This window comes from Poromitra crassiceps (assembly GCF_964638095.1).
Source record: "Poromitra crassiceps genome assembly, chromosome: 1".
Taxonomy (NCBI): Eukaryota; Metazoa; Chordata; class Actinopteri; order Beryciformes; family Melamphaidae; genus Poromitra; species Poromitra crassiceps.
Window position 1 is genome coordinate 42088866 of NC_139623.1, and position 22664 is coordinate 42111529.

Sequence of the window (22664 nt, forward strand, 5' to 3'; positions counted from 1 at the left end):
TGCTAAATTGTCAAATACCGCCGTCTGCTCGCTACCCAGGCACTTATGTATGTACTTAACCTAAGTAACTATCCGGTGTGCACAACATTATCAGACTAAACTCCGTCTGACACCTACAATCCGCTACAGAAAAATGTATATTGATTGTTTATTAACTGGCCCCTGGCCTTCTATCATTTCACGAAAGTGGCCCCCGGGCAAAGCAAGTTGAGTATCCCTGCTGTAGGCTATGTCAATCAAAAAGCGGTCGGGGGAAGATTGCGTAAATTAAAGTCTACCCCACTTCTCCAGGGACCACTACACCACTGCAGAAAGCCATCATAAAGGCGACAGGATCAGAGGCGTATCCGATATCCAGCAGAGTGTGGTACCTTGAGGAAGAGTGGACACTGGTTCTGAGCTTGTGGGCAGGCTGACCAGAACCAGTCGGGTAGCGGGCCGGCTTTGGCTGTGGAGACGAAGTAGCCGAGGGCCAGAGGCTGCTGTAGGAGGTTAGGAACTTCTTCATGAGTCTCCATGCGGTCCGTACTCTGGCCCTGCATCCAGGGAGAGAAGAAGACCGGTGTTGGAGCAACTTCTCATACAACATCAAGTGACAACAACTCAAAAAGACAGTTTCCATTTGTGAGCTTGACCTAAATCTCCTTAACACATTGAGTGCCAGCCATTTTTTCATCCTGTAGGTAAGTTGTGCCAGGGTTTTTTTTGAGGATTCTGGCTCATTTTACAAGAGCCGAGGATTATTTTCTGTTAAGAATTCATGAACACCAATCATCTAAAAATAACTAATAGAATGTGTGCTTTCTCTGTCTAAAAGAGTTAGTTTGTAGAGTTAGTAGTTATGTAGATATTAGCCGTTGAGTACAGCATGGTTTCAGCGTCTGGAAATTTATTCAGAGATAAATGGCTTTTTGTGAAATTCGATAGAACAGTCACTTTAACCATTCATTTTTGGCATCAGTAAGACCGTCAGACATTCTAAACAATAGTTTTGAACAGTAATTTCCTCCATAACAACAGGAAACACCCCTCTCATTCAAACTCCTCCCTCCGTGTGTCTTCTCCTCCTTCCTCCTGGCTCTACAGCGGGCGTGTCAGAAGCGCGTTGCTGCTGCCTGCCTGCCTGCCTGCGTGCCTGCCTGCCTGCTTGCCTGCGTGCGGACGCTCCTTGTGCGAGTCAAGATGGGCCGGGGAATGCGTGGGCGATGGGCAGATGTTGATTCTGGCCTTTCTGAGGTGTTTCAAAGTGTGTTTCACCTATAATCTATTTTGCAAATCGCTCTCCGCTCTCTGTGTGCTGCTGCCTGCGCGGCCGCTCTCGGGCAAGACAAGTCTGGAATGGATTACTGTAAAATCGCCTCGCCATTTCCTTGAATGGCTTGCTCCCGCGGCAGTTTTTTCTTTGATTTCGCTCGTCTGGGGGAGCACTGTCAACACTTAGTGGGTCGGTAAAATAGATTATACACATTCTCTTGCTCCAATAGTGATCTCGAAGATGTAAAAGTTGTTGATTGATGTCCCACCGTCAAAAAAAAAAAATGTTTATGTAAGACGAGATATCTCGGCTCTGGCACTCAAGCGTTGGATTATGTAAGACGAGATATCTCGGCTATGGCACTTAACGTGTTAATAAAGTACTGCAGGAATGAGTCTGGAAGACCTGGATGTTACCACTTCCGGTTCCTTTTTCTAAAAGTCAATGGGATTTTTGTATGGGGATTTTGGTTAAAATGCTTGAAATAAGGTCTGTGGTTAACAAACGTTAATGAAACAGCAAACTTCGTGTTCAACAAGATAATCTTCACAAATGAGGACCACTTTATGATTTCCAAAGTATAAATGTGTTTTTTAACGTGATTTTCAGAAAACACATAAAAGTGGTCCTCATTTGTGAAGACACAAAGTTTGCTGTTTCATAAACTTTTGTTAACCACAGACCTTATTTCATGCATTTAACTGAAATCCCCATGCAAAAATCCCCCTTGAGTTTTACACATAGGAACCAGGAAGAGCAGGGACTTCTGGGTAAGCCTACCAAACATTATACACTCTTAGTAACCAACAGTTGGGTTGATGCCGTCGACACATGGTGAGTATAAATGATGTGTGCATGTACAGTATGTGTTCGTCCTCTCACCTTGCTGCCATCACCCCCGTGGTGGTAATGGGAGCCGGGGGAGTGTACTGGTGAGGTGGTGGGTGAGATGTTGATGATGTCTGGGTCCACCAACTCGTTCTCCTGGTCCAGCAGGTCAAAGATCCCAATAGCGTCAGACCCATCTAGGGAAAACAGGAGTTTAAGAAGTATGCAACTGGTTCGACATTTTGTTTAATTAGACTTAGTTTGTAGCTTCCAGTGTCATATAAAATGCTCTCCAAACACCCCCCCCCAATTGATGCTACAGTTGTGAAAATAATGGTTTTGCTCTTGTGCAAGATAGCTTATTCAGTAAAAAGCTCAGGAATTACGATGTGACGGGGCTTTTCCCTTCAATGCCATTATGAGGCTAGTTTTGCCATTAGCTATTCAGTATATGGAATTTGAGTGACTGACCATGCTTGACATTTCAGACAACAAATGTATTTGCACTAAGAAAATAAACTGAAGACGCTTGAGGGTGCTGTTGATGCACTTAGAAGGTAAGGATGTTAAGTACAACTTAAAGGTCCTATCTGTAAGTTTGGCCGGAAAATAAATTTTCACAACGTGTTTTCTATTACCAATGAGTGAATGCGCCGTTCCGTAACTTAAAAAACGAGCCCAGCCGCGTCTCTCTGCGTTCACCCATTTCATGCTGGCCACGGGTTATACTTTCCCGGCAAATTTGGCGGATGTGACGTTCTGCGCGTTCACGAGCCTGCCTCTTGTTCTCATGGCTCCGGCGGAAAGACCAACGAAGAAGACGGCTAACAGGAAGTGGCTAACGTTACGTTCGTCGCTAGCTGCCAGCAAAAGCAAACAACAACACAGACTCCAGCAAAAAGTCCACACACACACACACACACACAAAAGACATAAATATTTATCTAGTGATGCCCGTCTGGCCAGACAGCAGCAATGTGACCGACATCGGGGGAAACTAGAGTCGGGACTGTTTTTTCGGTTCATGGAGGGACCTTGCTGCTTGTAGCTGCTGTAATGTGGTTTTGACCAGATAACGTTAGCTGCTTGCTAATGGATTTACCACCTGGTCAGAAACTAACATTACCGTCTTGTATGAAGTAATGCAACAGTCGCAAATATGCCTAACATTACTACCGTTATGCTTATGGTCATGGAACATTATTGTTTGACTGCAGTTAGCCTATTATAACGTTAACTTGATGCTATACGCGGCTAACTAATAGATTTAGCTATATTTATAGAAATTACCACTAGGGATCGACCGATTATCGGCCTGGCCGATTATTGAGGCCGATATTCAGCATTTTGCCGATTATCTGTATCTGCATTTTCATTGGCCGTTTGCCGATATAATAAATTAATTAAAAAATGCGCTACTTTGGCTCTGATGCAGCTCGCAGCAGCCTCTGTGTGTTTGTTCATGTTCCCTCTGTGCTGCTTGCAATGTCCTGCCCACAGCGCTATCTGATTGGTTACACATGGCCTATCAGAGGGCTTCTCAGATGAAATCCGAGCTGCCTGGCTAGAGCCTGGGGACGCGAGGTTATGCCTGGCTTCTTTCAGGCAGAGAACAGCTCCCGGCTGCGTGTCTGTGTGTGTGACTGGAGCTGTGGGGGCAGCAGATAGGCTATTGCTATGCCGAAGTTGTAATAAACATGCTTGTTTATGTGAATAAACATCATAGTTATCTAGGCTGAAATTGCAAAAACACCGCAATCTTCTGATCTATCATTCTTATTAGTCGATGATTCGTATGAAGCGCTTCCTGGCTGCATGGCACAGTGCAAAGTGTGGAGATACGGTAGGTCTGATATAAGCAAGAGTTGAAAATCTGCCGAATGCACTTTGTTGCAGTCATACATATAACAAGATAACAGAGCTTACTTGTGTAGCGATAGCATACTATATCTTGGAGTAACGTTGGTGCCTGTGCAACTCCCCAGGCATTTCTAGAGCGGAGCTTTCTGTTCTCTGTCTGTCTGGATTCGTTTGTGGTGATAACGTGCTCTGACACAACTGCAGGAAACAGTGCGCATTTTTGGATAAACGAGCTGCTGTAGTCAGCTGCGGTGTGCGTAATGGCCTGAAGGACGAGCATTTTTATAATTTAAAAACATCATCTTCATTCTTCATATCCTGTTTTGCAATTTGTGAAACTAGCGTTTGCATGCATACACTTTGGGGGATTTCTGCGTCATCATATCAGCAGTTTGAACTCGACCAACTTACCTCTGGTCCCCATTAAATAAATGAAAACAAGTCGTGGTAATCAGAGCCAGCCTTCTTTGTGACAAGATTGTCTGGTTCAATCAGACAATCAGACTGATTGCATATTCCTCGAAATGTCCGTAGGCTATTATTAAATTATTTATTAATATTTTATTCCTGACAGGACAGGTGTTCATATGCGTAATCCTCTGAAATCTCTGTGATAGTAATATCAGAAGTTGCGAGGGTCTTTGATCTTCTATCTCCAAATTCCAGATAGATAGCCTAAATAAATACATACATGAATAAATAAATAAATAACTTTATCCCGCTCTCTCTCTCCTGACCCCCCCCCCCCCCCCCCTCGTTTCTTTCTCTCTCTCCTCGCATGGCGCACCCCTGACCGTAGCCTACAGAGGTAGGTCTAACAAAACGCATTCTTATAATCATATACAATCTCTGGGAATTATGTTTTCCATCCCGGGAGGCTATTAGCCTACTGGAGTGTCTCCTGGCCAATCCAGGAGGCTTGGCAATACAATTTGGACCGTTTGATTTGTGGCTGTGTTACCACAGACGGTACCGGGGGAGAAGGCTCTGCCTCTGACTGCAGTTAGACTGCACATTAGTATAATGTTAGCTTGATGCTAATCACGGCTAACTAACTAAATCTACATTTATAGAAATTACCACCGAGCTCCACTAATAACGTTACCGTCTTGTGTGGATAATGAATATAACAGTCGTAAATATGCCTATCGTTACTGTTATGCTTGTGAAACATTCATTGTTTGATTGTTCAGTTTGGTCAACTCCAGGCATTACTACAGGGGAAGCAGGGTAGTTCCTGGCTCACGGTAACGTGAATATCCTTATCCATTTCCCCACAGCCAATGCAAGCCAAAACACGACCAAACATGCCAGTGGCATGTTTGTGGCAGCCACATAACGTCTGATAATTCATCCAGAATCCTTCCTGGGCATCTCGAGGCTGAACTGACCGATAAATTGTCCAGGTTGGTGTTTTCAAGTGACTTTTATGAGTTAACGTTACAAAGCAACCAACAGTCTGCTGTTGCCAGGCAGCTGCTTGTGCGCGTGCGAGTATGGTGCCCGCGCGTCAGCTCGTTCACACGCTCCCTGCAGTTACTCTAACGGCCACCGGTGTCAGTAACAGTTAGAACTTACGGATAGGACCTTACTCCAATATGAATCTAAATGGCCCGCAAAAGTCAACAGGAAGGGTTGGAAGACATACATTGGACATGGGGGGGGGGGGGGGGGGGAGGCAGAAAAACCTCAATATTTCCCTTAAAGGTACATTCAGCGATGTTTTTGTGTTAAAATAAGTGTTAAATGGCTCTATATTCTGACAGCAATCACTGAAATATAGTGTTTGGTCAGTGACTTGACTTGAAACCCCCAACCCCCCGCTGTCCTCTATCTCTCTCCTGTAGTCCTGCATGCAGGGTGGACGTATCTCTGCAACCGTAACTCATAAGAGACTCACGGATGGCGGCGTCGTGAAAAATATAGTCCTTTATAGGCATCGCGATCTGACCGTCCATTTCCCAGAAAATGGCAACTTTTCTCTGATTGGATAAAAATTGGCACCGACCTCAAACTATCAAGTCAAGTCAACTCAAGTTTATTTGTATAGCCCTAATTCACAAGCATGTCCCAGAGGGCTTCACAGAAAATATGTCTAGCTAATTCTAGCTGACACAACAGTAGCAAATTACAGTACTAATGATAACAATTGATAGAGAAATTAGAAAATATAGAAATATAGGATAGAGCACAGGAGAGAGACGGATAAGGGAGGGAGAGCAGGGGGAATGTGAGAGAGGAGAGATCAGGAAAGTGATGAGGTGGGGAGGGAATGGGAAGTGTTGGGGAGTAGAGGAGGTGGGGAAGGAGCAGGGGAAGGGGGAAAGAGGAGAGAGCAGGACAGGGGAGGGATAGCAGGGGGATGAGAGAGCAGGGAGAGGGGGGAGTGGGGAGGGAATGGGAAATGTGGGGGAGGAAAGAACAGTTTTTGATACAGTGAATCACCAGATTCTTCTCTCTACTCTCTCTGATCTAGGCATCTCAGGATCTGTACTCTCCTGGTTTGCCTCCTATCTCTCTAACCGCTCATACCAGGTTCTATGGCGAGGATCCCTATCCAAATCCTGTACTCTTAGCACAGGTATGCCCCAGGGCTCAGTCCTGGGCCCCTTGCTATTCCTTCTCTATATCAGATCTCTGGGCCATGTGATCTCATATCATGGCTTCTCTTACCACTGCTATGTGCTGCTATGTCCCCTCACTGACCTTTCCATCTCCATTGACAATACTACCGTGTTTCCCTCTCAAACAGCTAAGAACCTTGGAGTGATCCTCGACAATCAGCTGTCCAACTCAGCCTACATCGCAGCAACTGCCCGCTCCTGCAGGTTCCCCCTGTACAACATCCGCAAAATCCATCCGTTTCTCACAAGGGAAGCGACACAACTCCTGGTCCAGGCACTTGTCATCTCTCGCCTGGACTACTGCAATGTTCTTCTGGCTGGGCTACCTGCTGTAGCCATCCAACCGCTTCAGCTCATTCAGAACGCTGCAGCCCGTCTGGTATTCAACCAACCCAAATTCTCTCATGTCACTCCCCTCTTCCGGGACCTTCACTGGCTTCCCATCTCGGCACGCATTCAATTCAAAACCCTAGTTCTGGCCTACAGGGCAGTACACCAGACAGCCCCTCGGTACCTACAATCTATGGTCAGGCTCCAAATCTCTCACCGTTCCCTTTGCTCCTCCACCAGCGCAGGATGCCTCGCCCCTCCTTCACTACGGGGGCTCAAAAGTCGCTCATCCCGTTCGCGACTCTTCTCGTCCCTGGCACCTCAATGGTGGAATGAGCTTCCACCTTCGGTCTGGACGGCCGAATCACTCCCGATCTTTCGGAAAAGACTAAAGACACACCTTTTCAGGCTCCATCTGGGCCCTTCTTGAACTTAACTTGTACCACTGTTCTTTCAGAAGTTGTAGTTATCATAGACTGTGTTACATAGTGGATTGCTCTATTGCTGACAAAAATGTGTTATTGTAAGTCGCTTTGGATAAAAGCGTCTGCCAAATGACGTAATGTAATGTAATGTAATGTAACAGAGGAGGAGAGGTGGGGAAGGAGCAGGGGAAGGGGGGAAGAAAGAGAATGGGTGCCATGCTTTAAAATAGAATGGATGACATGCTTTAGAATAGTGGGGGGAGAGTTCGGGAAGAGTTCTATCCAATCAGAGAAAAGTTGACATTTTCTGTGGAATGGAAGGTCAGATTGCGATGCCTATAAAGGACTATGTATTTTTTCACCCTGAAATCCAATGCCGCCATCCATTCTCTATGAGTTATGGTTGCGGAGATACGTCCACCCTGCATGCAGGACTACAGGAGAGAGATAGAGGACATTGGGGGGTTGGGGGTTTCAAGTCACTGACCAAACACTCTATTTCAGTGATTGCTGTCAGAATATGGAGCCATTTAACACTTATTTTAACACAAAAATATCATATCTCTGAATGCACCTAACTATTTGCTAAAATTAAATGGTTTGAAGTAAATGTTAAATTTAGACCACATTTGGGCTATTTTATGTACATTATTGTGGACAGCAGCCAGAGGCAGAGTAGACAGGGCGAGTCACAGATTAGTGCACAATGTGAGGATTTTATGTTCCCAATGCAGGACAGGTAAGCTTGTATTTACAAAGCTGCAAATTAATGCTGACCAAACAATGACTCAAATTAAACAATGAATAATGAAAATTGAAAAAGAGCTAAGTAGGCTACAAATATGGGCTATGTATGTCTGGTTAACACAAACACCACTAATAGGCCTACAGCTCAGTTCCTGCAGCATATCGCTGAACAGGCCACCTCCATGACAATTATGTATTCACATTTAACATTTGGTCATTTAGCTGATGCTTTTGTGAAAACGTAGGATACGTTCAGTCGTTTAAAATTGTGTGTGGTGTTTTTATGATTACAATAATTATTTGTATTGATCAACCACATTTGAATGCCATGCCTGCGCTAGGACGAGCCACAGTGAATTAAGAGACAAGAGAACTCCAGGCGGTGGGTGAAAGATAGAGGCCCGAGGAGGGAGTGTGACTGACCGGTGGTGGCGTTGAGAATGTCGATGTTGGTGTCGATGTTGGTGTAATTGGAGCTGGCCACTTGGACGAAGGCGGAGGTGGGGAAGACCAGGATGTGGGTGCAGGAGGTGTCCTGGGGCGTGCTCAGCTGGGACGTCTGCATGTTCAGGGTGGTGCTGCGGCCAAACACCGAGCCGGTCGACACAGAGTCTGACGGGAGGCACAGAGACAGGTCAATAATCTGAACTATGCCTACCACATTCTAACTGATTCCTGATTGGAGCAAAGTCTCCATGTTTGAGCCATGGACATTAAATAAGTCTCAAAGAAATACCTTAACATGCTTATTTTTCTTCATGCAGGTGATTTGCCATATTGAAATATCATTAAAAACGATGAATATCACAAAACAAATCATGCTGTTTTTCTATAGCCCTTGTGATCTGTTTAGTTTCTCCTCCCCACAGCTTTTGACACCATAACTTCTAGCCTACTGTGTATCAGGAGGGAAGTTATTAATGTATGGAGGCCCGACCAAGATAATTGGGGCTATTTTTTGCAACAACATCATTAAAATGAGTCAAACAAAATGTCACTGCAATGCAATTAATGCGCGGGTCCTACTTGTCACATCTTAAACTGAAGCAGTATATCAGGACTTCACAATTGTGGTTGAAACGGTAATCCTTTTAACTACAGCAGGTATTCAAAGTGTAATGAAATCTTTCAAACCTGCAGAAGCTACAAATCGAGATTGTAGCAGTCTAATTGTGCAGCCCTATACTTTGTTGAAACTAGGGTTGTCAACGATTATTTTTTAATTGCAATTAATCGCTAAAGTTAATCGCGAATTGCGATTAATCATATTTTTAGCGCATGTAAAATTCCATTATTTTGCATTTCAAAACAGTTTTTAAGTCCATATTAACAATTCTTACCAGTGCGTCTTGATTGGGAATCAAATTAATGCAAATCATTTTTTATGGTCTTACTCTTGACTTTTAGATGTATTTATTTCAAATCAGAAGTGAATAAGAAAGGAGAAAAAAGGAGCTTCTTGGATACTTATAGATAGGTTTTAATTTACGAAATAAAGTACATGTCTACTACAATAGTTAAACAATGTACATCTTCAATGAACAGGGGCACAAAATGCAACGCGTTTCAACCTCTCTGGTCTTCGTCAGGCTGTATGGCTGAAAACGGTCTGCCGCACCTGTATAAAAGGCATACGTGGCAATAGGTGAGTTGACGTGGCACACGGAAGCAGAGCGTGCCGCAACGGAAAATTGAATCAGAAGAAGTGCAATGTAGACAGGTAACACAATGTCTACTTCAAAAATATAGCTTAAACAGAAAAGAACACTGGCTACTGGCATCAGTCCGATTAGCTGTTCCTGTATGCTTGGCTAGTAGGTGATAGCTCAAACTCATAGTAATTTGGTGATATTTTAATTCCGGTTTACAAAAGGTGCAAATTTCTTTTGACTTGTCAACTGTGCCGTCTGGGAGTTTTTTTTAAGTAAAACGAGCCATTCAAAAGCGTATTGTTGTTGTTGTCCATGACTGTGGCAGCAGGAAACAGGAAGCCGCTGCGGCCGGCTTGACTACCGTACAAGTAAGGGTGCGTAAAAGGGACAAAATAGAGGCACGTGATTAATGCGATTAAACGAAATTAACATGTTATGCTCGGCCCTTAATCGCATCGTGATTAATACGTTAATGCTGACAGCCCTAGTTTTTATTTATTTATTTATCATTTATTTGATAGGGACAACGCAAGTTTACATAGTAACAATTGACTCATTCCAAACAAGTTAAAGCAACTGATGTTTTGCATACATAGTTTATAGCTATTGCTAGTTTCCAACTCCTGTGTCCCTAGTTAGGCTTTTAGTAAGAGGAAAGATGAGGAATATCACAATTATAGCATGGTACATATTACAACATAGCATCATAATATCAGAATTACAACATGCACGTATCACATTTGTAAGAGTAGAGAAAGAGAGTAAACCGGAGTAATAATTAAAATTCAAGTCAATTCAAAATAGTTCAATTAAAAATGCATACAGCTCTGGTTACGCTTCAGCCAGTCTTTAACATTTTTATTAAAGATCTTAATATGTAAGTTTAGTTTTAGCTCGGTTGGCAGTGCGTTCCACATTTGAGAGCCCTTCAAAGCAGACTGCCCGAAGGAGATCTTATGCCGTGCAATTTCGCAATTGCCGCGCCCCTGGTAATCCTAGTGCCATTTTGTCTACTGACAAACCTGCACAAAACCTCTGGTGCTAAGTTATGTTGTTGAAAGCTTTTCCCCTCACAAGCGCGCAAACAAAACAAACTCATTTTCAATATCAGGGCATCCCTTTAAGTCACCCTCGGCACTAAACCTTGGTTCAAATTCTATATAGCTTCAACGTAAAACCTCTGAATCGCAGTTGAGCATGCCTCTACATCAGGGTAGGAAATTAACTTTTTTAAACAAGGGCTATTTTTGCCTCTGTGAAATATATTTCGGGGGGCATTTTGGAAATACTTTAGTTGCACCTATGTAGCATGGCAGACCAATCAATGACTCTTATCCAAGCATATTTTATTTCTAAAAGTTCATAAACTATCACAGCTAAAGATCCCCATCTCAACAACACTGATGATTGTCCGGCATGTTATTAATGTATTTGGCAAAAACATGAGTGAACTAGCTGGCCAGCTAGCTTGCGCCGCCTGTCACTGAGGTGGGGGGGTTGTATGGATGCCTAGTTGGCCATTTTCGAGTCACGCTTTGCAAATACGGAATAATGTTAAAATACAGAAAGTATTAAACTTTATTTTATGGGGGCATTTGAAAGCCCCCATCACCCCAGTTCCAAGGGCAATTCTAGATTTTTGGGGGGCATTTTGCCCTGAGCCTCCACGAAATTTCCTACCCTGCTCTGCATTTGTGGCTAACTCTACCATGCTAATCACCGTCAACCGAGGACGAGGAGATTCACTATGAAGGAGACGACATCAGCACGGTACCTTCCAACACAATCCCCCCCCACCCCCCCCCCCCCTCCGTTTCCGAAAATAAACCCATGGATCTGGCTCTCCATCACCCTGCACTCAGATCAGATCTGGCTCTCCATCACCCTGCACTCAGATCAGATCTGGCTCTCCATCACCCTGCACTCAGATCAATGGGCATCTGAGAGCCAGTGCTTTATGAGTGAGAGGTACATGATCCTCCCTGCCATCAATCTGCTCCGGACAAGGAGGGGACATGCACTGTGATATGCTGCTGCCATCCATCATGCCCCACACACACACACACACACACACACACACACACACACACACACACACACACACACACACACACACAGGCTGCCTTTCCTAGTCGAGTTAACATGATTCAGATGAGGAGTGCAGGTTAAAACAGGTTTGAACAGCTTTTTTCTCTCTCTCTCGCTCACTCTCCATGGCACACGCACGCTACCTGGCATGATGACAAAGGATCCCTGGGGCTCCATGGCCACCAGGCACACGCTGAGGATGCTGGGAGTGTCGGAGGCGGAGATGCCACACATGCGACACATCTCCTTCAGACGGCGACTCAGAGACTGGAGGTTTCTCCTGCTCAGCAGAATACTCCAGTCTGGGAGGCAAGGAGACAAGAGGGGAGGAGGGGGGAGTGAATGACATTGGTGTGAAAAGTACTGTTGTGTGTGTGTGTGTGTGTGTGTGTGTGTGTGTGTGTGTGTGTGTGTGTGTGTGTGTGTGTGTGTGTGTGTGTGCGCGCGCGTGTGTGTGTGTGTGTGTGTGTGTGGGTGTGTGGTGTTCAATATGATTTATGCAGATAGACATCTTGCACCTGCTAACTAGGTCATATCACTGTATAGACAAAGATTGCTCTTCACACCAACACATATTTGTGAGATGATTGGCAGGGTTCCTACATGTTTTCCATTTTAGAATTACATATTTTTCCCAGACCGGCCTATGTTCTTGACTGGATGTGATTTTGGTGGGTATTTGATATAATGCATGCTGCCAGTGACTGGTTAATAAGAGCAGAGCATCCTGCTATCTGAACATTATTCTTCACATTAACAAAAACTGTGAACTCAAAGTGGGTCTACAACAACATACAAGCTATAATTATGTGTGTGTATAGGACCCGAACAACAACATTTTCCATACTTTTCCAAACATTTTTTTTAAATTCCCAAACTATTCAAAGACCTGGCTGGAAATGATCACATTTATTTTGAATACTTTTCCAGACCTGCGTAGGAACCCTCACCTTTTAACTCCCCGTGCCCTATCCTGCCCAGTCGGCCAATCACCACCCTCCAGGGGAGCGACGTCATCTGCACCAGGCCCAAGCACCAATCCCATAGCTTCTGCAGGCCGAGCCGTCGGGCCGAGCCCTTTTTTCTCCGCGCCCTGTGGAATATGCATGGACACACACACACACACACACACACACACACACACACACACACACGGACACACACACAGACAGACACACACACGGACAGACACACACACAGACACACACACACACGGACATACACAAAAAGCACTGTTCAACAAATACTCTAAAGAAATGGAAGGTGGAGAATCAAGTGTACATATGGTTGATCTGTTTTATCAACATGTGCCACTGCCTTGCGACACAATTAGCAGCTAGTTAGTATTTGATCCTACAACTACTTCTTGTCATCACATTCTTCCTGCTGTCTAATACTGATGATAATAAAAGTGATGAAGTGCTTTAACGATCAAATAAAAGAAAGCAGAATACTTATTATTATATTATACTTAACACGTTCACTGCCATTGACGAGATATCTCGGCTTACAAAATCCAACGGTTGACTGCCAATGACGAGATATCTCGTCTTAAAAAAAAAAAAAAAAATTGACGGTGGGACGTGGATCAACGCCCCCCACGTCTCCTATAAAAATATTGGAGCCACCGAACGTGTACAACCCATTCCACCGACCCACTAAGTGGCGACAGTGCTCTCCATTCTAGAAAAAGCCAAGCCAAAACTGCAGGGGAACGCGCGATGAAACCATTCTCATACAGTAAAATGGATTGGCGAAAACGCTTTCGCTTTCGCGCTGATTGCTGGCGGTGGGGGATTGCAAATTTGCATAATAGATTATGGGTGCAACACACTTTGAAACACGCAGCATAAATAAGACCAGAATCGCAAAAGAAACCCCGTTTCTTGGGGTTTCTCAACCGAAACCCCAAGAAACGAGCGAGCCCATCCAGACTTGCCCAGCGGCCGCCAGCAGACAGGAGCAGCAGCAGCAGCAACTCGCTTGTGACACGCCCGCTGCAGCCAAGAAGAACACACACGGAGGGAGGAGTTTGAAGTAGAGGGGTGTTTCCTGCTGTTATGGAGGAAATTACTGTTCAAAACTATTGTTTAGATGTCTGACGTCTTACTGATGCCAAAAATGAATGGTTAAAGTGACTGTTCTATCGAATTTCACAAAAAGCTATTTATCTCAGCTTAAATTTTCAGACGCTGAAACCATGCTGTATTCAAGTGCTAATGCCTACATAACTACTAACTCTACAAACTAACTCTTTTAGACAGAGAAAGCACACATTCTATTAGTTCTTTTGAGATATTTTGTGTTCACAAAATCTTAGCAGAAAAGAATCCTCGGGTCTTGAAAGATGAGCCAGAATCCTAAAAAAAAACCTCTGGCAGAAGCTACCTACAGTAAAAAAAAAATGGCTGGCAGTGAATGTGTTAATAATAGGCACATCTACAAAATGAAAATATGAGTGGTTTAAAAGGTGATAGTGATTCTGCTTGCATAAGCTCCTCAGGCAGATTGTTGGAAGCCCGATGGCAAAGTTGGGATGGATGAAGGCCCATAGAGTACCGCATTATTGTAGGCTTACCCAGAAGTCCCTGCACTTTCCGGTTCTTAGGGGGAAAAGGCAATTGGATTTCTGTATGGGAATTTCGGTTAAATGCATGAAATAAGGTCTGTGTTTAACAAAAAGCTTATGAAACAGCAAAGTTTGTGTTCAGCAAGATCATCTTTACAAATGAGGACCCCTTTTTGGACTTTTTGTTTTCTGAAAATTTACGTTTCGAAAATCATAAAAGTGGTCCTCATTTGCGACGATTATTTTGTTGAACACAAAATTAGCCGTTTCATAAACGTTTGTCTAACCACAGACCGTCAACTCAAATTCTAAACGAAATTCCCATGGAAAAATCTGATTGCCTTTTTACACATAAGAGCCGAAAGTGCTAACGTCCGGACTCATTCCTGCTGTCTTCTATGCGGAGCTGGTAGTGCTACCTGTTAGGCACGTCGATGCTGATGATGCAGGTCTCCAGGAGTTCCCCGTACAGGTCGGTGCAGGTAGCCAGCAGCCAGCGCTGGTCATGGGACAGGCAGTAGCCCACAAACAGCACGTTGTACTTCTGGGGTGCGTCGCCAAACGTCTCACCCAGCTCTGTCTGCTCGTCCTTCACAGGTGCCAGGATGAACGGAGGCGTATACAGGCGCAGGCACTCCGGCCTCTGCGGACAGGGAGAGGTGAAGATGTTGGGATAAAGGATTTAGAATAAACGTTAAGTGCTTCTGTACAAATGCATGGAAATTGGACATGCGCCAGATATGGAAATCTTCGTGCACGCTTGATTGGCTACCGGTCCTGCGCCGGCACAGGAAATCATTCGCAATTTGAGTTCACATTTAAACTAGGTACACTTATCTCTGTGTGCCAAAACGTTCCTTCTGTCACTCTCATGGTCCCACCCAAATCCCAGTTACTCCCATTTGTCCCGGCAAGGCGGCTGAAGGCCTGCTACAGTTTTGGAGGGAAAGGTAGCGCTGGCCGGGAAGGAGGGAGTCAAATTGAATCGGGTCCTGGTCTGAAGCGCCCCTCTGTCTAAACCTGGAGCCGAGATCCCATTAGGGAGGTCTCAGGGACCCAGCCAAGCAGATAATGGAAAGAAAACTCCGGAGAAGCAGAGGGTTACAAGTTCCCTTGGTGCTGTTCCAGCAGACAAAAAAAACAACAAAAAAACTATAAGGATGGTTAGCACTGAAAGCTCTATATCTCGCCGCCTTCTCTTTTCTTCTCTCTGGCAGACTGAACACAGCCAGGCCAAAAGGCCAGGTCAGGCCATGTCACGTCTTGGCTGCAGGACTGAATACAGCTCAAACACAGCTGCTGGGGATGCCCTGTCAGAGGACGGTGCTAGCATGCTAACGCTAACACTTGAAGAGGTCAACTCCTGCTAATGAGTTGAACGGAGGATGCACTCTAGCGCTCGCTGCCATTAGCGCTCCTACTAATGAATAGATTGGGGTCAAAACTTACCTCTGGGCTCTTCAGCACCGTGTCGATGGCCAAGCCGGGGCCAAAGCCCGTCAGCGACTTGACGTTGGTGGAGGCGGGCAGCGGCCGTCGGCACTGGGCGAAGACAGAGAAGGCTAGGGACTTGAGGTGCTGGGCGTAGATGTGGCGGTCCTCGCCTCGCACCGGCTGCAGCAGGTGCTGGCAGGGGATGATCTGAGGTAAACACACATCAACAACTTGTTAAGAGATGGGGCAAGTTGGGGCATGGTGGTGCAGTGGTAAGCGCTGTCGCCTCACAGCTAGAAGGTCCTGGGTTCGATTCCCACCTGGGACGCTGTGAGCGCTGAAGGAGTGCGTGCCCGTCCGCATCTCCTCGAGTGCCCACCGCCTGGGTGGGGTCGTCAAAAGGGACTTTCTGTGTGGAGTTTGCATGTTCTCCCCGTGTCCCCTGGGGGTTTCCTTCATATAGGAACCCCACACCAAAAACATGCAATATCCTCGTTGCTGATGTGGTGCCTCCTCTGGTCGTTCGGGGCGCCTGTTCGGAGGGAGGGGAACTCGTTGAACAGCGTGATCCTCCCACGTGCTATGTCCTACCGGTGAAGCTTCCCCTGTCAGGTGAAAAGAAGCGGCTGGCTAACTGCCCATGTCTCGGAGGAAGCATGGAGCAAGTTTCGGCTCTCCCCAGATCGGCAGAGGGTGGAGCAGCAACCAGGATAAATAAAAGTAAAATTAGCACTAAGGGGGATAAAAATGGGATAAAAAAATTGGGGGAAAAAAAAGAAGAAAAAAAAAGAGATGGGGCAAGTTGAGACTCCCAACAGAATATCTACAATAGAGAGCCAAAGTGGAATGTCACTTCTTGCTTCAGCACTGTACCAGAGATTTTCATCCGGCATTTATTTTCCCGTAGACGTTTCATAAAATGCTTATAAAAAGAGTTTTACTTGTTCAAACCAAACGGTACAGATATATTTAGAAACAGGAGAGATCGCATACCATTTCACTCAGACCAAAACGTTTTTTTTTGTCTGAGTTAAATGTTCTATGGTCTCTCCCGATTCTAAATATAGCTGAACCGTTTGGTTTGACCAAGTAAAACTATTTTTATAAGCATTTTACAAAATGTCTATGGGAAAATAAATTGCGTAAGAAAATCTCTGTTAGAGTGCTGAAGCAGGAAGTGACGTTCCCTTTGCCTCTCTATATGCATGAATGGTAAATTATTCTCATTAATGGCTTTTGAATGTGCTTTCAAGGGGAATTTGGAAGTCAACACGGAGCAGAAGTGGCATCAAGCAGGGAGAGGCTTAATGAATGTTTTTTTTTATGATTATTGTAATGATGGATTTCAAGTTGCACAAGTAACCAAGACTTTTTATGATAATAATGTAAAATGTTTCTTTGTATAGCAAAAAAAATAATGCAAATTAAAGAATGGCAAAGATGACTGAGTTTTAAGTTGCCTGGACAATGTGCTGTTATTAATCATGAATTATTCTGGACAACAGTTTACTGCTTTTTATAATGATGATGGTAATGTTGACAATGATGCCAAAGAATGATTGATTGATCTACTATTGGGGGATGATCAAAAGATTCTTAATACTGAATACACAACTAGTGCTGCATTTCCAGTGTCCTGTTAACGCTATTTGTCTGTTACTCTATTCTCTCAGCCTAGTCTGTTATTTACTCCATTTGCTGTATGCTTGTGCCCGGAACCATTTATCTATGCTATTTTATTTTATGTCAATATCTATTATAAAGGCTTTATCTCATCTCCTTCAGTTGTATTGATCTACCTCAGCTGCACAGTCTTTTATTTCTCTTGTTTGTGAAGCGCTTTGTGACTCTGTTTTGATATATAAATAAAGGCTATCATCATCAAGGTTATTATGTACCTGTACAGAGATGGAGTTCCGGATGTGTGGGGGGAGGAACTGAAGCATCTCCAGGTAGCAGCGTAGCAGACCCAGCGTCCACACGCTGGAGGTGGCCGGCACCGGGCCCGGGCCCCCCTCGGCTTCTTCGTAGCTGAAGGGGTCCACGATGTAAACCACGATGGCTGGGGGGTACATAATGGCATGGGACTCCCCGTCCGTGGGCACCCCCACCTTCTCCCGTTCCAACGTGCTGGGGAAAAGTGGAAATGCATTTGGTCAGCACAACAAGGGCATCAGTATTGTAAACGCAGATAGTTACAATCCTCATTTCTGATTGGCAATGTCAGTAAGTCACATTCAAAGAAGTTGCAAAATAGCCGACATACTGTAAGCACCATAGGCGATTCTAGGCTTTCCAAACAGGGGTTGCACCACCAAGAAGGTAATACTACCACGACTGGGGGGTTTCCAGGGAAAGCTGAGCCCCCCGGACAAAGAAATGTTGTAAATTTTAAAGTAAAAGTAAAATGCATTAATCTGGTGCACTCTGAGAGCAAAATGAAGAGGCTAGTAGATATGAAGAAACACACATCACATTAATATCCTCTTCACTATGCTGTGGCTTTACAGTTTACAATGATAAAAAAAAAAATTGTCTCCTTATATAGCCTATTCTATCTGCATCATAGTGTTTCTCAACCACTGAACCGTGGCCCACGGGCTCCTAAAGCAGGTGTTTGCAGTCAACTATACTTGAAATTATTATGTGGCAGTCAAAATCTATTTGTGGTGCTCAAAATCTATTGTGGTGTACCTCCACAACAGCAACATATCACAATATGCTGAATGACACCTACATGCAACTTTGCCCAAGCTGCAGTCAGGTGATGTCTCCATCTGTTCTCACACTACTGTCTGGAGAAATGACATAGTTCAATCTAAGCAGAGGTGGAGCTTGCAAACTGCCAACTGTAGGCTTCTTCACATTTGTTATGTGAACAGAGGCAAGTATCCGATGTAATGTATCACTTAACAATGCTGCTGCTGCTGCCGGCTGGTGCTGATGTGACCGCAATGTTGCGCGCATTGTTGCAGTCATGCATGTTTCTCTGTATCAGAGTCCTATGTTTTCTTAGCCATGTTAAATGTATCTGTCTGTCTCGGTGTGCGGGTGTTGACATGTTATTATGGAACCCACCGCGGTTCCGGCAAAACCACGCCTTGTGCCCGCCTACGCAGCAGTCAAGCATCGGGATTGGCCAGGCGCGAGTCTTTTGTTCCCTTTTGACAGTTCTTGCCTCTTGACAGCTCGATGGAATCTCCCACACTACAACACTGCGCCCAGCCCGGCAATTCAACTGTCCATTCCTTCTTCACAAAGAAGCACTGCTCACCTCTTTTCGGTCAAGGGAGGCAGCCGTGCAGGTCTCCATGCACTGACTCCACAACAAAACAACATCGCCAGCTCAGATTTTTCATTTGTTTTGTTTTCTCCAGATAGTCCCTTGTTAAAACATGCTTTCTCTAACTTGGCCCAGTTGTCGTTGTAACATTGTGGCCGCTGGTAGATGCGTTCCATAACACACAGTCAGAATGCAGGCTATTCTGTTAGACACTGAATGTCTGTTACACACTGTTAATGAGTTAATTGTAGCAATATACAAGTTCATATTCTCAGTTTGTTGTAGCGTACGAATCGGGGGCTATAACAGACACCAAAGCGGCTGGATCAGGTGAGCTGGCGCTGCGCAATTACGCACAGGGGGAGACCACGGCTTCAATGCGCAGATAATGATCAAAGTTCCCAATTCAATTGATTTGTACTGCTGCCACCCACGGCTCATCCAACGGCGTTTCTGCACTCCTCCAGTTTTCCCATGACATTATTCAGGTGTTTGTTGTTGTTCTTCCTTGGAATTCTAAGAGAAGTTCAGTCATCAACTATCGTTTATATGTCAAAATAAAATAAAAAATCATCTGGCCACTAGGGGTTGCACGTGCATCCGGTGCACCAACGTATAATCGCCAGTGGTAAGCACACCTGTGACTGCATAACTTATCTTAAATATTAACACGTTGACTGCCACTGACGTATATATACGTCGTTTTTTTTTTTTTGACGGTGCTACGTGGATCAATGCCCCCCGCGTCTCCTATGGAGATATTGGAAGTATTGAATGTGTATAATCTATTTTACCGACCAGCTAGGTGGCGACGGTCCTCTCCCGACAGAGATAAAGTCAACCAAAAGCAGCCGCCTCCCGCGGCTGCTTCCTCCATTCTCAAGGAAATGGCTTGCCGATTTTACAGTCAGAAACGAACGAGCCTCATTCTCATACTATAGGCGGGGACGCTTTCGCGCTGCTGCGGTGGGGGGTTCCAGAAATGGACTGTGTGGGCAGCATAAAGCCTAGAGTCGCACGGGGCTTCATCGGGGCTCTCAAACCCAAGAGACGAGTGAGACCTATCCACACTCGCTGCCAGGGAGGGAGGCTGCTCAAACTCGCTGCCAGGGAGGGAGGCTGCTCAAACTCCCAGCAGCAGAGCACTCGCTTGTGACAAACGCAGGCTGAAAGCCACTAGACACGCCCACGGAGGGAAGAGTTGAAGGAGAGGGCGTTCGGAACTATATTGTTTGGATGTCTGATCTCTCACTGATGCCAAAAATAAATGGTTAAAGTGACTGTTCTGCCTGTTTGATTGAATTTCACAAAACTGCGATTATCTCAGCTTTCACTCTCAGACGCTAAAACCATGCTGTACTCAACGGCTAATATCTACATAACTACTAACTCTACAAACTAACTCTTTTAGACAGAGAAAGCACACATTCTATTAGTACTTTTGTGAACTTTGTGTTGACAAACTCCAAGCAGAAAAGAATCCTCGGCTCTTGTAAAATGAGCCAGAATCCTCAAAAAAACGGCTTGGCAAAAGCTACCTACAGCAAAAAAAAAACGGCTGGCAGTCAATGTGTTAACAAGCTGAAAAACACCACTGATACAGGTAGTATCACTTAGCAACCACTTTGTCAAAGAAGTGCTTGGAAGATAAACATTCAACTATATGATATTATTAGATTAAAAATAAGGTTTAATTAGCATTTGCATTCCTTCTACCATAATTTCATAGAATAGGCCACTCGGTGCACTTTTTGTTGTTTCTTATTAGCTTTTTGAATTTAAGCTTACTTTCTGTCATTTTTGCATTCATACAGTGTATTGTATAGCCCAATGAGCCAACAAGAGAACACTATAAAATCCCAGTAAAACATTGCTTCTTGTGGGTTACTACGTACACTGTAGGTACAATACTGGCATAATGCATAATCCGTGTTTTTGTGAGCTGATGTCTCTGCAGTACCTCTCTGGAGCCTCGACGGGCCCCTGGGCCTGGCTGCTGGAGTTGTCCCCTGAGGTGGTGGTGTTCTGGGTACCAGCCTGCTGTCCCAGCTGTCCGCTCTGGGGACCACCTCCCTGGCTCTGCCCGCCCATGCTCCCGAAGGAGGGGAACGAGCTGGGCTTGGCAGAGGGCATCGCGGTGCCCGGCTGGCCCGACAGGCTGTTGGTTGAACTAGAGGTATTTCCGGGCGCGCCACCGCCGCTGTTGGGGAGGGTGGAGCCTCCGGTGGTCATTGAGCCCTGTTGGGCCGTCGATCCAGAGGAGGAGCTGGACAGTTGCGTGGCTGATGATTGGCTGGACGAGGGTGGGGGGCTGGGTTGGGTGAGAAGGGAACTGTCCAATGGCTGCGATGCGAGGTATGGAGCTACAGGGAAAAGGAAAAACAGAGCATCTGACTTATTAATATCAACAGCATGCCTACAAGCAGCTAATGAAGAGATACTGCCAGTAGCAGTGTAGGAATTTAGCAAGGGGCAATGGCAAAAATGACACAGGAACAAGGAATACAGCACGTCGGACGCGGTGGTATCAGGCCGACGCCGAAAACACGCCAGTCCGGCAGTTTGTGGACTGAGGTCGTGGGGCGGCACACTTGTGTATAGAGTTTGAGCTTGGTGAAGGCATGTACCGAGGTCATGGGGCGACACACTTGTGTATAGAGTTTGAGCTTGGTGAAGGCATGTACCGAGGTCATGGGGCGACACACTTGTGAATAGAGTTTGAGCTTGGTGAAGGCATGTACCGAGGTCGTGGGGCAGCACACTTGTGCATAGAGTTTGAGCTTGGTGAAGGCATGTACCGAGGTCATGGGGCGACACACTTGTGCATAGAGTTTGAGCTTGGTGAAGGCATGTACCGAGGTCGTGGGGCAACACACTTGTGAATAGAGTTTGAGCTTGGTGAAGGCACGTACCGAGGTCGTGGAGCAGCACACTTGTGTATAGAGTTTGAGCTTGATGAAGGCATGTACCGAGGTCATGGGGCAGCACACTTGTGCATAGAGTTTGAGCTTGGTGAAGGCACGTACCGAGGTCGTGGGGCGGCACACTTGTGAATAGAGTTTGAGCTTGGTGAAGGCATGTACCGAGGTCGTGGGGCAGCACACTTGTGTATAGAGTTTGAGCTTGGTGAAGGCATGTATCGAGGTCATGGGGCGACACACTTGTGAATAGAGTTTGAGCTTGGTGAAGGCATGTACCGAGGTCGTGGGGCGACACACTTGTGAATAGAGTTTGAGCTTGGTGAAGGCATGTACCGAGGTCGTGGAGCAGCACACTTGTGTATAGAGTTTGAGCTTGGTGAAGGCATGTACCGAGGTCGTGGAGCAGCACACTTGTGTATAGAGTTTGAGCTTGGTGAAGGCATGTACCGAGGTCGTGGAGCAGCACACTTGTGTATAGAGTTTGAGCTTGGTGAAGGCATGTACCGAGGTCGTGGAGCAGCACACTTGTGTATAGAGTTTGAGCTTGGGGAAGGCATGTACCGAGGTCGTGGGGCAGCACACTTGTGTATAGAGTTTGAGCTTGGTGAAGGCATGTACCGAGGTCGTGGGGCGGCACACTTGTGCATA

The 22664-nt window shown here is 45.5% G+C and overlaps 1 protein-coding gene across 2 annotated transcripts in view; it reads right to left on the reverse strand.

Moving 5' to 3' along the window:
- med13a (mediator complex subunit 13a) overlaps positions 1-22664 on the reverse strand; it is a 260218-nt gene that overhangs the window by 8030 nt on the left and 229524 nt on the right. For both annotated transcript variants that reach the window (XM_083638644.1, XM_083638643.1), the window contains exons 21-29: positions 21056-21458; positions 17711-17942; positions 15828-16019; positions 14798-15021; positions 12760-12902; positions 11953-12111; positions 8493-8681; positions 2138-2280; positions 372-536 (exon numbers count right to left, since the gene is read on the reverse strand). In XM_083638644.1, the coding sequence (XP_083494770.1) occupies positions 372-536; positions 2138-2280; positions 8493-8681; positions 11953-12111; positions 12760-12902; positions 14798-15021; positions 15828-16019; positions 17711-17942; positions 21056-21458 (1850 nt within the window). The remainder of the gene's footprint in view (positions 1-371; positions 537-2137; positions 2281-8492; positions 8682-11952; positions 12112-12759; positions 12903-14797; positions 15022-15827; positions 16020-17710; positions 17943-21055; positions 21459-22664) is intronic.